This window comes from Lactuca sativa, chromosome 3 (genome assembly GCF_002870075.4).
Source record: "Lactuca sativa cultivar Salinas chromosome 3, Lsat_Salinas_v11, whole genome shotgun sequence".
Classification (NCBI taxonomy): Eukaryota; Viridiplantae; Streptophyta; class Magnoliopsida; order Asterales; family Asteraceae; genus Lactuca; species Lactuca sativa.
Window position 1 is genome coordinate 99227665 of NC_056625.2, and position 14793 is coordinate 99242457.

Consider the following 14793-nt stretch of genomic DNA (forward strand, 5'->3'; position numbering starts at 1 on the left):
ACCTGGAACCATATGTTTAGATGCAAATCCCTAATTCAATCGCTATGCTATTAAAAATCAGACTTTTCGACTCATTCACACTCCACAACAAGCACATACATCATTCTGTTATCCTTCTCTTTTAATTTCTTCATCTCGTAGTTTAGCGTTTAGGTTTTTTCGTTTTACTGTTCCAATTTTTATGTTCTTGTTCGGGTTGTAGTTAAATGGCGTCCCTGAAGGAAATTCTAACGCGTCGGCCAGTGGCGGCGACAGTCCGTCTCACCATCCCAGCCGGCGGAGCAAGACCTGGACCACCGGTAGGTCCGGCTGTAGGTCAGTACAAAGTTAACCTAATGGCGTTCTGCAAGGACTTCAACGCTCGCACACAGAAATACAAATCGGAAGCTCCAATCGCTGCTACTGTGACTGTTTTCAAAGACAATACTTTTGAATTGAGCGTTCGTTCTCCTTCAGTCACCTGGTTTCTAAAAAAAGCCGCCGGAATTGACTCCGGGAGTGGACGTGCAGGTCATGTTGTTGCATCAACCCTAACCCTAAAACACATCTATGAAATCGCAAAGGTGAAGCAAGCAGATCCGTATTGTCAGTACATGTCCTTGGAGGCGATTTCAAAATCAATTATAGGTACAGCTAAATCTATGGGGATTAAGGTTGAAAAGGAGTTGGATTGATGATGAATCTTGAAATCTTGATTAATGAATGTTAGATTTTTGTAGACTAGTGTACTTGAGATGATATCTGGATTTGAGTATTTGAAAATTGCTTTGAAAAACTGCATAAAATCTTGGTGTTTGAAGTTGTTTAAAGGTTTTCCTGTGTTGAAAGGTGAAACTTGAAGCCTGTGATTTCATATATCTTGCAATCTTTGTATAGTCTTTTGTTTTAACTTGTGGAAAAGTGATTATTGCAATCGACGTTTAAATTCTTGTGAAATTTTTGTATGTTGAAACATCTGCAAATGTGATGGTTTAACAGAAAACCAGTATCTCTGTTGCTTAGGTTTTGTTGAAATGGATATGATAGATTTAATTAGTTGGTTGATTGTACAATTAGTAAATGCTTAATAGGAAAATGAAATGACTTAGATGGGTAAAAATCTTTTCCAAATGGTCAAAAAACATCATTAAACTTATTTTTTTTCTTGTTATATCATATAACTTGGTGAAGTGGTAAAAAAAAAAAAATACAATTGGAGGAGGATGTTGCTGATTTGGCATTTGTTTTGGCCGGTTTTCCTTAGAAATAAAATCTTTACATTGATATCATTTTTTCCTATGTGGCTATTAGAGATGTACCCCTGATCTATGGACACTTCAGAGAGCATTACACATGATTATGTGAAAATTAGAGCTTTCTTTAGTTCGGAGTATAGTCTTCCTATGGAAGAAGACAAAGACTCTCTTGTCTAGTTTAACCATATTAAAGCTTCTATGATGGATGTTGATTTCAAACATTCAAGGAAAACGACAATGACTGGTTTGTGGATACAAATGAATCAAAGTACATGTGTGCTACAAATGCACTTCGACCTAAAATTCCTAGTCTACTTTAACCATATTAAAGCTTCTATGATGGATGTTGATTTCAAAAGAATGGGTTTCAGCGACTACATTTTATATATAAAATTTTTGACTAATGACGTGTGTTGATGTGTACTACTATGTTGGACAAGTATCACTAAGACATATGTCGAGAGCATTGACGAATGATGATGATTTTGTTGATTTTTAAAGGATGCTTATGTATAATGGTAGAAGAATCGAAAGTGAATACTTTGATGATCACGTGGACTCATTCTTGTCTGATACATTATTAGTTGTTCATAGAGGATATGTTTTTGAATTGAATAGTGTGTTGGTCCCTTTTTGAGCAACAATTGTTTTTATTTAAGACCAAATACAGTTTACTTATAAGTTCTAGAATACGTTGGCAACTACACCAAACCCCCACCCCTAGTGTGTCTTTATTTTGATCTAGTTCAGAAAATAGGATAATATGGTACCCATCGTTGGTATGAGATTATCTAACATAAAGCAACTTAACTATTGTTAAGCAATTATGTTGTTGCTAATGGGTATAATCTATGGTATGAAAAAATGACAAAAGTAGATTGTTAGTTAAGTGTTGCAAAAATGACAAGGAATAGGTTTCATGTCCTTCTACATTACGTGTAAGTTGGATTAGTAAAGAAAATTTTGTACTAAGTCCTTAATTGTAGAACATAATTATACTAGAACCTTTATCTTTAGGTCATTTGTCACATATTCATGGGTGGGAAAGCAATTTGTTAATCACATTTTGGAAAACCCCTAAAATAAGTTATGGAAAAATGGCACATGAAGTTATGAAGAGATTCAACATAAAGATTAGTGTTTTGTAGGGTAGAATGCAAAGAAACATGTTTTAAATGAGATCGAAGGTACATCCACATTATGAAAAATTATGAAGTTATGGTTAGATTTTAAAGTCTAATCTAGGTTCTATTGTGAATGTAGATGTAGATATTATGCCTAATTCTACATGTTGTATTTCAAAGATACATATATGTCTAAGAGGTGTAAATGATTGTCGGATTCAAGGATGCATAAAGTGAGAATAAACAATATGTTAGACACATCTATGCCAACTTTAAGAAAACGTCCGCAAATGTTGAATATAGGAAGCTTTGGTAGATAGTTGTAAAGGCCTTAAATACATCAATATTTGAAACTACAGTGAATCAAATTAGGTTGATAGACACAACTGCATATGAGCATTTGATGGAAAGGCAACCTAAAACATGGTGTATGGCTTATTTTGAAGAAGATGGGTGTTACAATATTGTTAAGAACGACAATTCAAAATCTTTCAATGCAACACTTGTGATTGCTATGAAGAAACCTATTCTAGCAATCTTTGAGGAAATAACAATATTTGTGATGGATAGGATGTAGCATTAGAAAACGAAGGGAAGAAAATTGGAACTTAGCCATATGTCCCTCAGTTAGAAGGAGGATTGAAAAAATTAAGCCACATCAGTGGTATCAGGGAGTAATTCTAAGTGGGATGCATCGACATTTAAGTAAGACTTCTGCATCAAGGTTTTGGTGATCATTTGAATGCAAACATGTGTGCTTGTAAAGTATGACATCTCACTGGTATACCGTATATGCATGTTACTGTTGCAATTTCCTATGTAAATAGGAATGTAAAGCAATATGTTGTAGAATGGTTAACAACAAAAATGTTCGAAAGCTACTATTAGTACATAATCAATCCCATTAATGGTAGTGACATGTTGTAATAGTGTTTTCCCCAAAACATAAAAGAATAACAGGAAGACCAATCATCAACAAAAAGAGAGACCTTACAAAGTTAGAGGGATACATATTGTTATAAAGTGGGGACAACTACAAAATGCATCCTATGTAGACAAACATGCCACAAAAATGTCCAATAGTCAAAGAAAACAAGGCACCCCAAGAGGTGGAGGAATCTCTCACGATTGAAGAAACACATGTAGTAGCCTGGAAGTTGAAGCAATGTGAAGAGGAAAATGAAAAACTCTAAGAGAATCACCAAATTAAGGGTAATGAAGAAGGTTGATCCTATAGGATAGGAATGACACTAGTGTAGAAAAACGGGTGGCACTGGAGTAATGAACTTGTTCCAACATCATCACATGATTTGTAATTCCTAAAACAATGAAGTACATGTATTGTTTATTAACTACATTTGCATATATGAAAAAATTGAACTACATTTATCCTACTATCTTTTTAAGTACTAGGAAATTGTTTAGTTATAGTTTTGGTCCCTATAATTTTTAATTTTAATAATTACAAGTTTGCTCCCTGTAATGTATAATTTCTATTAATTAAAGTTTTTGTACCCATATTTTTTAATTTGCATAATTACGGTTTTGGTTCTTATATTTTCTATTAATAACAATTTTGGTCCTTATAGTTTTAAATTTAAGATAATTATAGTGTTGGTCCCATAGTTTTTAATTTGCATTATCTATATTTTTGGCCCCTATAGTTTTCAATTTCAACAATTGTTATTGTGGTCCATGTAGTGTTAATTTGCATTAATTATAGTTTTAGTCCCTATAATTTTTGTTGCACCAAAGTCACCAGATACGAGTTAATGATTTATTCTATTTAAACTCAAGTAAAAAGGTGGCAGGGGACTCGTAAGTATGTTGGACGTACACTAGGTACGCACAACGTACTCCTTGCATGCGCATCATCGGGGGATCCTCGACGTACGTTGGGCGTAATCAAGCTAGGGGCAAACCCTAATTTTTAGTGTTTGCACCCTATTTAAAGACCTTAAGTCCCTCAAGTCCTTTACCCTCTCAGCCTCCACTTCCATTTTAGTGTTAATATCGAACCCTAGCCTTCTTGAGTGCATCTTTGAGCTTACCTTGAGTATTTTGGTGTTCTTTGGAGGTTTTGAAGAAGAAGGAGGTTTGGAAAGAAGTAAAGGAGAAGAAGGAGCTTTTAGATCCATAGGTTGTGCATCATTTCTAGCCTATTGAAGGTATAAAGTTTGAACCTTGATCATTACAAGCTTAGATCTAGGTTTAGGGAAGAATATGGCACCTTTTGGCCCCATAGCTTGGTTTCTTGGAGTATGAGAAACTCCAGGCCATTTGGGTTGTCCTTTTGGACTCTTGGAAGTGTTTTGAGACATAAAAGTTGGATCTTGGTGGTTAAGACTCAACCATGCAAGTGTTAGTAACCATCCAAGTGAGTTAATGGGTTAAATTCATGGTTTGAGCCCCATAAATGCATGAAAAAGCATAAAGTTTTCAACTCTATGGCTTAAGACGATATTTTGAGCTTTGATCTAAGTTTTAGAAGTAAAGGTTGAATGGATTAAGACATGGGAATGAGTTTGGGCTAACTGGCCAATACGTTAAGCATAATCTAGGGTATGTTGCATGTACTGGGTCAGTATCCTGACTCCAGATGGTCATCAGCATACGCTGGGCGTCCGAGCCGTATACGTGGCACGTACATAGTTTGTTGGCTTAGATGATTTTTAGGCTCGATTAGTTTTGGGCTTTGGACTTGTTTAAGTTGGGCCTCGGGCCCACCTGATTGTAGTAGGTCATTTTTGGGCTTCAGGCCATGTTGGGGGTTCTTGGGCAATATATGGCCTTAGAGGCCTTATAGTTGGGCTTGGATGCCTTTTTGGACTTTGTATGGATTTAGGCCTTGGAAGGAAAGAGAACCAATAAGGAAAGGGTATAGAAGCCCTTTTTTCCTTAAGTTAAGAATTAGGGTTTGGACTTTCGGGTTAGAATGTGGCCTAATGTATAATTAGGGTTTTATGATTGTGCGATAGGGAGATGATTTCACGAGTCATCCGTTGAGTGTGATTTGATACCTACAGTCTGATATGAATCTTCCTTTGCAGTATCTATGGGTCGAAGGCACTAATGCCGACCCACTAGTTTATGATGTAGTGTGATGATTGTCTTTGTGAAAATTGTCAATTAAGCTTGTATTTGCTTGATGACTCTTTAATTTCTGTTATGCTATTATGTGGTGGTAGTAGGGGTGAAATAGACCAAATATCCGGTTGAAATATACCAAAGGGGATTGCAAGCACCCAAATATGCTTGATAGTATCGGGTTGAGATAGACCAAATGGGGTAGGCAAGCACCCATATATGCTTAATAGTATCCGGTTGAAATAGACCAAAGGGGTAGGCAAGCACCCAGATATGCTTGGCAGTATGTTTGTTTAGTATGTGGTATGTTGGGGGAACTTACTAAGCTTTGTGCTTACAACTTTTAGTTTATGTTTCAGGTACTTCCAGTTCGAAGGGGAAGTGCCCAACCTGATCATACTGCATCACCCTATGATTTTCGCATTTAGAGATTTTGGGAATTTATACTCTGATAGAATGTTACTATGATACTCTTTTTACTATTTTTCTATTAGTGTCATGTGATTTGAATGAAATTAAAAACAAAATTTTATTTGTATTTTTAGGATGTTACAAATTTTAAGTTAGGATATTTATAATTTTGGTCATATAGCTTTTAATAAGTATCAAGTAAATTTCAGTTTTATTCCTTATGGTTTGTTTAAATTCACACTTTTGATTGATCCAACCGTTGAGAAGTCGATAAGACATATGTTATGGATCAAAAGTTTAAATGGGGTTGGCAACTTTATGGGTCCTTAGGGTCCCTTGATGCTTATATGTCATGGATCTAAAGTTTGAAGGATGTTTGAGTTCACGCTTGAGAAATTACTTCCTTTTTCTTCATGAATGACTCAGATTGAGCTCAAGTCTGGTATTGGACATACATGACCTTAAAGAATCAATTTTTATGATCCTTGGAGTGTTAGGAAGCCTTCTGGAAAAGATGGATTATAGGCTTAATGGATTAAGAAGTTTTTGGATCAAAATGGCACTTAGATGGATCTCACGATGTGAGGATTATGCCTATCACGTCTTTAGGAGTGATAGACTTGATTATTTTGTCCTGTAGTGGCTCACGACGTGAGCTATAGATGGTCACGTCGTGAGGGCCTGTCTGTTGACTTCCGTTGACCGTTGACTTTTTAACCAAGTTTGACTTTGATCCAAACTTTTGGGTTTTAGGCTATTGATTAAGATTCTATATGCTTTTGGTGTTAGTGGATTCGTGGGAGCCAGCAGTGCCAAAAACGGATTATATCGCAGTGTTCAGAGTTCTTCGATTCAGGTGAGTTTCACCTCATTGTACCATGGGTTGAAGACACCAATGTCGGACCACTAGTTTTGCTTATCTGTTAGTAAAAGGATGCCTTAGGGATTGTATATAGTCACGTAGGATAGATTTAGGACTCTTGATGTAGGCTCTTTTACCTGTTCCTTTTTTGGTTGTGGTTCTAGAGTAGGATCACTTGTCCGGGTGTCTATCTCACATCTGAGTATATACGGTTATACATTCCTTGGATTGTTGATATTTAGTAGGTTTCTATGTTGCTAAATCTATATCCTGGCATCGAGTATGTTGTTATGCTGTAGTGATCGGTTAGTTTTGTATCCCGGTATATAGGATGTTACTGGGCGGCAGTGATCTGTAGAACTGTATGTCTATCTATACTTGTTGGTTATCATCTTGTGGAGTGCCCTAGGGACTGTATGTGGTCATGTAGGATATATAGCTTGAGAACTCTTGATCTAGGCTTTCTTGCATGTTCCTTTTTGGTTGTGGCTCTAGAGTAGGATCATCTGTTCGGCTGGCTATCTCACCTCTGGTTACTTATTGTTACGCACTTCATGGAGCTTAGCTGGTAGCGGGATAGTGTGCGGTGCAAGGACAAGTAGGTGCTAGTGAGTTGTATGATTGTTGTTTTCCTGTATTATGTTCCTACTTGATCATTGATTGTTTATATGTCGACATATGGTAGTGGTAAGTTGAAGCGGTCCTGCTTTGTGTGGGTCGGCTGTAAGCCGAAGGCAAGGAGGCTCGGGATAGACTGGAGGACTACGAGGCGGTCCAGTCAGGCCGAAGGCCCGAATAGCAGCTGTTATGCATGCATGTATGTTATCGTATGGGGTATTTTGGGGGAAACTCACTAAACTTTGTTCTTACCCAGTTGTTTATTGTTTCAGGTATCATCGATCATCATTGGAAGGCGAACACGTGAATGTACACATTCATCAACAACAATGAAGATCCCGCTCTTTAATATCACTCTGATTTTATAAAAGTATTTGGAATAAACGGTTTTCTCCATAACGGATTTATAATTGGAAAGATTTACTTCAATAAAATGATTTTTTTTGGAACGGGACGTTACACTAATTCAGATTATGAAACCCAGAATACATGTTAATTTGTTCTTGTGAGATAGAACAAATCTTAAAAACAAATTTTGAGACGATATGGTTTGTAACTCGTTTTCTGGAACATGAAGAATGTTCTTATAGCATAGGGAAAAGTGGTTATGGCCGTTGCCTCCAGATTTGGCGCCAAAACTGGTAGTTATGAGACAGATTTGGCTCTGGCCCTAGACCTCGCCAAGGGGATGCAGCCGCTTAGAACCCTGCACCCAGCAGTGCTGCTCCCGGACCCCCGTATTCCCAAGTTCACATTTATTACACCGAGTGTGCACTCCGCACCTCCAAACTAGTTTAGTAAATAGAGTTCGACCTATCTCATTATTAATAATAATTACACCAAATAATGTTGATAACAATAAAGTCACCAACACACTAGCTATAGTTTTATTCCCTATAGGCTTTAAGTGAGGATAATTACATTTTTGGTCCATGTAGTTTTTGTTTTCCTTTAACTACATTTTTTGTCCTTATTGTTTTTAATTTGGAAAAATTTTGATCTACACTTTTACTCCTTGTAGCAAATATAGTTTAGGTTGGTGTGGTTAATTTGCATTATGCATAGGTCTACACTTTAAGTCCAAGCATTGAAATTTTTGGGGTTGGCTAAAAAGACACCTCATATTGCAATATGACACCCTAATTAATTTTTTAAATATTTTTATTGGATGAAATTGCATTGTTTTCCGAAAAAGCTGATTATAAACAGTTAATTATTGGTTGACTTTTTAAAAGGTTGTCAATGAGGTGTCCAAAAGGTGTCTTATTAGCAACACCCAAATTTTTTCATGGATGCTGATTATGGTTGGCAAAAACTAGATGTTTGTTTCTTGAAAAGTCAAAGTTTTCTCTATTAAATGTTTTAAAATGATTGTTTTAACTTAACTTTTGTCTTTTTTTCATTAAAGTTTTATTATATAAATTATTTATTATATATGTTGTTCCTTTGTCTTCCTTTTTGTGTGTATGTATCTCAAATATATAAACTAAACATGTAATCTCACATAAAAATATTTTGTATTGGTTTATTCCGTAAAAAATATAGGATAAATAAACTCATCATAACATGTTGAGTTGTTGACCATCACCACTCGAAACTGAGTAAATCTGCGAAATTGGTCAAAAAGGTTTTTTCCAAAGTTTTAACCCAATATCCTGTCATTCTTTGTAAATATAAATTTTTGGGGATTTTTTTGTTGATTATGCCAAAATGTTGCGACTTTTCTAACAATAACCCTTATATAAAATCATATTTTCGGGTTAGTTCTAATTACTACATTTTTAAAGCAATTAAGTTTATAAAGGCAAAACATGTTTATGAAAGCATAGCAACAAATCTCTTGCCCATCTAAGATCTTTTTGCTTTTTCGTCGCCGTCTTAATCTAGGTTGAGAATATAATGTCATGATCTAACATAAGACATGCTAAAAAAAGGATTTAAGTTTTAGTAATTACATTTTATAATTTGGAAAGATTGTACCAAATAAAATGAGTTCACCAAAAAGCTTTGTATCTATTCTAATAAATGTCTTTTTTTTTTTTTTTTTTTTTTTTTTTTTTTTTTTTTTCACTTGTTATATTCTCATTTCATTTTATGGTTATTTTGAATTAATTTATTTTTCACATGTCATTTTATGGGTTTACCTATTTTAATAAATTTTACATAATACTTTAATGTAATAAAATTACAATAAATATAGTAATAAATTAATATCAATTTCATTAATGGACTTATCTTTTTATTTCAAAATTTTCAAATTAAAGTTCATTAGTTTATTTTGTTTGTTTATTTAAATTTAAAAGATAAAAAAATTAATTTTAATAATTCATTATTTTTCTTATTTTTTTTATAAATCCAAAGTTCTTAAATATTTAAACCTTTATTTTTAATTTTTTTAATTAACTCATGTAATACATATGTCTTATACCTAGTTATATATGATTTATAATAGATTATTTTGACAATCTCAATTATGGTTGTTAAGATCTCGATTTTGATCTTAAGATCTTACAATCTTAAGATCTTATAACCGAAAAACGATCTCTATCATACTAGGATCTATCCGAAGGAAAATTTATATTAGATCTTAGGATCCTACTAGGATCTTAAGATTTTAACCCTATCTGAGCCCACCTCTTTAGTGTTTATTATAGAGATGAGTCTCTAAAAATTATCCATTTGATTTGAAATCAAATATCGCATATCTATTCATCTCGAATTAGAAAGAACATCATGACAGTCATATAAATAACATCATATAAATAACATCATAACAGGAATAACTAAAAAGTCATCCTGATACTCATGTGAAAAACATTTTTGTAAATGTAGTCAATTTTTTTAGCAAATGTAATCATTTTGTTTTTAGATATTTAATGTTTTCTTTTTCTTTTTACTTTTAATATAATCATTTTGTTTGTTTTGATAAAGTACCACAAGTCATATGATGAGATTATAATTTGGATATTTATATCTTGAATTTTAAAGACGAGTATGTATCGGTTACCCCAAACCCAATGCGTTAATTTTGGTTCTTGACTTTTAGAATCTATTAGATTTGGCTTGTCGGGTTCAACCCATAGATTCATGGGTTAAGATTTAAACCCATAGGTTTTGGGTTTTAACCTATTTTTTAGCAAATGTAAACAAAGTAAAACAAATTCCTTTCCACTGTTCCAACCATTTAACACTGATCAAAAACACCAAAATCTACTAAATGGTTAAAGGAAATATTACATCTAAGTTTAGAAGTTTGCCAAAACATGAAAACACCATCAAAATAAAACAAAAAACAAGTCATTACAGCCAAAACATGAAAACACCGATATTCAATTCTTACGTTCCTTATTTAGTTTTTTATTTATTAAACTATATATTAAATATTAAATAATCAGAAATATATATTATGTGTCAGTTTTTAAACCCGAAACCGATTTTTTCGGTTTTTCAAATCTGAACCCAAAAACCGTCGGTTTTGGTTTGGTTTCGGTTCCATTGGTATTTGTTAGATTTTCGGTTTCCGATATCGATTTTGCTCATCCATATTAAATTCTATCGTTAAAAAGATACTTTTCTCCTAACTTAAACCTAGTCCATGCAACTTTTCCATGAGTTTAGAATCCATAAAAGATAATCTTGAAAAACCATTAATGATCAACTTACATTGTGATTACAATAAATCTACCAAAAAAAAAACATAATAATATTAAAGGATTTTCCATTATTCAAGCCAAAAAAATCTTGTTTGTCTTTACAAACCCATGTCAAACACCACAAAGACTAATCAGAAAATATCATCAACACTTTCAACCTTTTGTACTACATACAACATGAACATATCTCTCTTATAATCAATCCCCTAATTCATCATCTCACACTACCATCCATTCATTCATTCATTCTTTCTCTTCAAGTTAACTTCTTTCAGCCTGCAAACCAAATACATTAGTAAAAAAAAAAACAACTAAAATGCAATAATAAACAAAGAAATGAATGTAAATTTCTATTTCTTGCATTTAGATTAAAAAAAGAAGAAGAAGAAGGAATCTTGCAAGAAAGTAAAAAATTACCTGAACCACTATGCTCTCCCAATTGCTGATTGTTATGGTAAACATAAAAACATCACAACTGCATAACTTTGTTTTGTTTAACACAAGGGGATGCTTTAAAAGCCTGACACTTCCACAAATTCCTCTCAACAACATTATTGCCAGGTGGCATCCCTACAGATAATGAGGTTTTAGAAGAAGGATGATGATCATGAACCTCTTTAGGGTTAGGGTTAGGGTTAGGGTTAGGGTTTGCTTGAAGTTGAAGTTGATCCCTATCATGACATATACTCAATGGCAACTTCTTCTGTTTCATTCTTCCCCTTTTTCTACCAAAAGAAGTCATACTCATATCATCATCACAAGATTTCACCTTTGAATGTGTTTGTGTCTGTGTCTGTATTCTCTCTCTCTCCCCATTTGTTGTAATATCTTCTTCTGCTTTTTTATCATTTCTATAAATCCCTTCAACAACTATACTTCCATTGCTAATTATACCGTTTTCTGATAACTTTTTAAGCTTATTATTATTATGAGCCTTTAACTCAGAGGGAAGAGGTACACCAGATTTTGAAATTCTAGGGGAGCTGTTTATGGCTTGGTGTAATTTACGTGCTAATTCTTCATCATTTGTCTTATTACCATTTTCTAACCTTGGTTTCTTATTGTTATACAACATTTGTACCTCAACTTGCTTATTCTTCTTTGAATTTGAATCTTGTTCTGGAGAAGATGGTGTTTCTTGATTTTGATCATCAACAATGGCGACTAATTCTAAAGCTTTTTTGGCAGCAGCCATGGCTTTGGATGCTATTACTGCTTTCTCTTCAGCTGCAGCTCTTGCAGCCATGGCGACTTTGACTGCAACTTCAGCTGCTGATCTTGAGGCTGCTACAATCTCCTCTTGTGAAGGATTATCAGTGCTTAAATGAGCTCTTAATAAGTAACTGATTCGGGTGTCTAATTTACTCAATGGGGTACATGTTGATGGTGAATTTGGGCTTCCATTGATGTCGCCATTTTGCTTTTTTAAACAGGCGAGTAGACGCTTTCTTGGAGGCAGAAGAACATCAGAGTCTAAACGATTAACATCACATACGTTTGCCTCCATTATTTGTTACATCAAAGTAATATCTTCAAACACTTTGTATGTGAATGCGATCTTCTCTGCATAGAAAGAAAAAAGTTCATACATCCTTATGGCATAATGAAATCAATCAACTAAATCCCATTTCTATCGGAATTGTTCAAACACTCAACAAAGGATTCAAATTTGAAATCACAACCCGATTGTTGAATCTAATCACCGCCCAAGTTGAATTGAGATAATTCAGATTCAATTTCACATATCCAAACAGAATTACACAATTTCAATCTCCTCAACTCATTGCATTAGAACAAAAGAAGAATTGATCGAATGAATTTACAAGGAAAGGAAATCACGAGCTTGATTCAACAAAATTGTGTAAATCCAATCGAGCTAATTAATGATCGAAGATGTGTTGGTTCTGTATTAATTAATCCACAATCCGATTGAGCAAATACAGATAAATTCAACAAGAGTTGAAGGAAATGAAGAGATATAACGTACCTGATCTTGTGAAAAGGCGGGGCATGTATTGTTAGAATTAGGGTTTTGAGATGTGGAAGGAAAATGGTCTGCAAGTAGTTTTAAGAAGGAGAGAGAGAATGAAGATGATATATATATATTGTCAGAAACAATTTCGATTGGTTCCAGTTCTAGAAACCCATAAAACGCAAATCCAGTAAATTTTTTTTTTGTTAAACCAGCAGTTGTTAACTTCCAACCTCGTTTTGCCTTGGTATTTACGTATATGCCATCGTGAACCAAAAAGGTCTCAAGCAAACATTAAATTTGTTATTATCTTTTACCTATCAATTTTCATGGAGTGTTTGAATGTGGGTTTTAAAACCGATTATTATGACATAAAGCAAAAATAATTAGATGATTATGAACCTAGACTGAAAAATAAAGGGATATTTAAAAATATGAACATGAGATTTTGTCATTATAACAAATTTTTTATATATCTTGAAAAATATTGATGTCATAGAGAAATGTTTTACATAAAAACAATTCGGTGAACCGATATCGAACACTTTTCAAATGGCTCAAACTCTTGCATATGCCTACGTAGACAAAGAAATCAACCATTTTGTAGATGCGATTGTTGTATTCAAGCTAAGTTTTCAATTTCTTGGAGTAATAAAAACTATGAGGTTGTTTGGTAAGCATCTTAATGGTTCCATTAAGATGCAACGTTTGAATCGATAAGCATTTAGGGTGCTTGGCAAGGAAAAAATTACATTTGAATCAATCGAGCCTTTTAATCGCTCATAACCCTACAAACGATTAAGTTTTCTAAAATCTCATCTTTGACCTAATAAAAAAACACGCTTATATCTCTTTAGACACCTTTTACGACCTATCTGCATTCATTGACCCTGACGGCTTCCTTCCTTCTTCCATCAACAGTTACCAATTACCGACACACTCATATTAACGACCACTCCATTTCTGTCATCCCCAAACATCCATGGTTTTTTCCCATTCTTGCATTAGCACCCTCATAATGGTAATCTCTCTCCATCTCTATAAGAATAATGTGAAAAAACGTGATTAACTATTCATCCTCTCTACTTTTGGTTGTTCTTCTTACATGACTTGGACCATCCTCAATCTCTCTCACACCATGGTATTTCTTTATATTTCTCTTATATTATAGCAATAATTACCTTATTACAACTATGTTATAGCCAATTTGCCAAACTTTTTTTTGTGTCGGTGAATTCCTGATTTAGGGTTTTTAGAGACTGAATAATTTTTTTTACCATTTGCATAATAGTTTTTGGGCCTATTTTTTGGTAAATTTCAAATTTTCATCTTATTTAAATAAATTAAAAATAATAAATAAATAAACTAAAATAATTAAAAATTACAAAGACTAGTTGTGTTATTTGAAAATATAAAAGTTAGGAGGTTAAACATTGAATTTGTGACATTTAGGTACTGTTTGTTTTTTAGAAAAAAAACTTCTTCAGACCTCTTATTGCTGCGCGGCGCAACAAACGCGCAACACTTTTCATCTCTTTTTCAGAAGTCTTCGGATTAAAAAACTTATGCGCGTTTTCTTCTTGGCGCAACACTTGTTTTGCTTCTTCCTACCTCTTCCAACCTCTTCTTCTTCTGTTTTTTTCTTGCTAAAATATTGATTATATATTGCTGAAATCTTATTTCACATTTTTTTTTCGTTTTTTTTTATTATTCTTGTTGAAATTTTTTTCCTTTTTTTTGTATTGAATAATAATAATTTGTTGATGAAATATCATTATTTTATGCTAAAATATCTTTATTTATTTATTTTTTTTTTTGTTAAAATATCATT

The 14793-nt window shown here is 33.6% G+C and overlaps 2 protein-coding genes across 3 annotated transcripts; one reads left to right on the plus strand and one right to left on the minus strand.

The window, feature by feature from the left end:
- The first annotated feature begins 81 nt into the window (after positions 1–81).
- Positions 82–718, plus strand: LOC128133039 (uncharacterized). The gene has a single exon (XM_052770053.1). It carries the CDS (start codon positions 207–209, stop codon positions 672–674), a length of 468 nt encoding a protein of 155 aa, XP_052626013.1. The 5' UTR covers positions 82–206; the 3' UTR covers positions 675–718.
- Positions 719–11038: 10320 nt separating this feature from the next.
- LOC111918856 (uncharacterized) lies at positions 11039–13136 on the minus strand. 2 transcript variants are annotated; one of them, XM_023914467.2, is made up of 3 exons: positions 12978–13136; positions 11408–12553; positions 11039–11266 (listed from the first exon to the last, which is right to left on the minus strand). In XM_023914467.2, exon 2 carries the CDS (start codon positions 12495–12497, stop codon positions 11460–11462), a length of 1038 nt encoding a protein of 345 aa, XP_023770235.1. In that variant the 5' UTR covers positions 12498–12553; positions 12978–13136; the 3' UTR covers positions 11039–11266; positions 11408–11459. The 2 variants fall into 2 exon arrangements, with proteins under 2 accessions (XP_023770235.1, XP_023770236.1); XM_023914468.2 differs by having other exon boundaries at positions 11408–12548; positions 12978–13133.
- Positions 13137–14793: the final 1657 nt, after the last annotated feature.

Excerpts from the sequence above, each read along its gene's own strand:
- LOC128133039 (XM_052770053.1), top strand. The coding sequence starts at position 207 with ATGGCGTCCCTGAAGGAAATTCTAACGCGTCGGCCAGTGGCGGCGACA.
- LOC111918856 (XM_023914467.2), bottom strand. The coding sequence starts at position 12,497 with ATGGAGGCAAACGTATGTGATGTTAATCGTTTAGACTCTGATGTTCTT.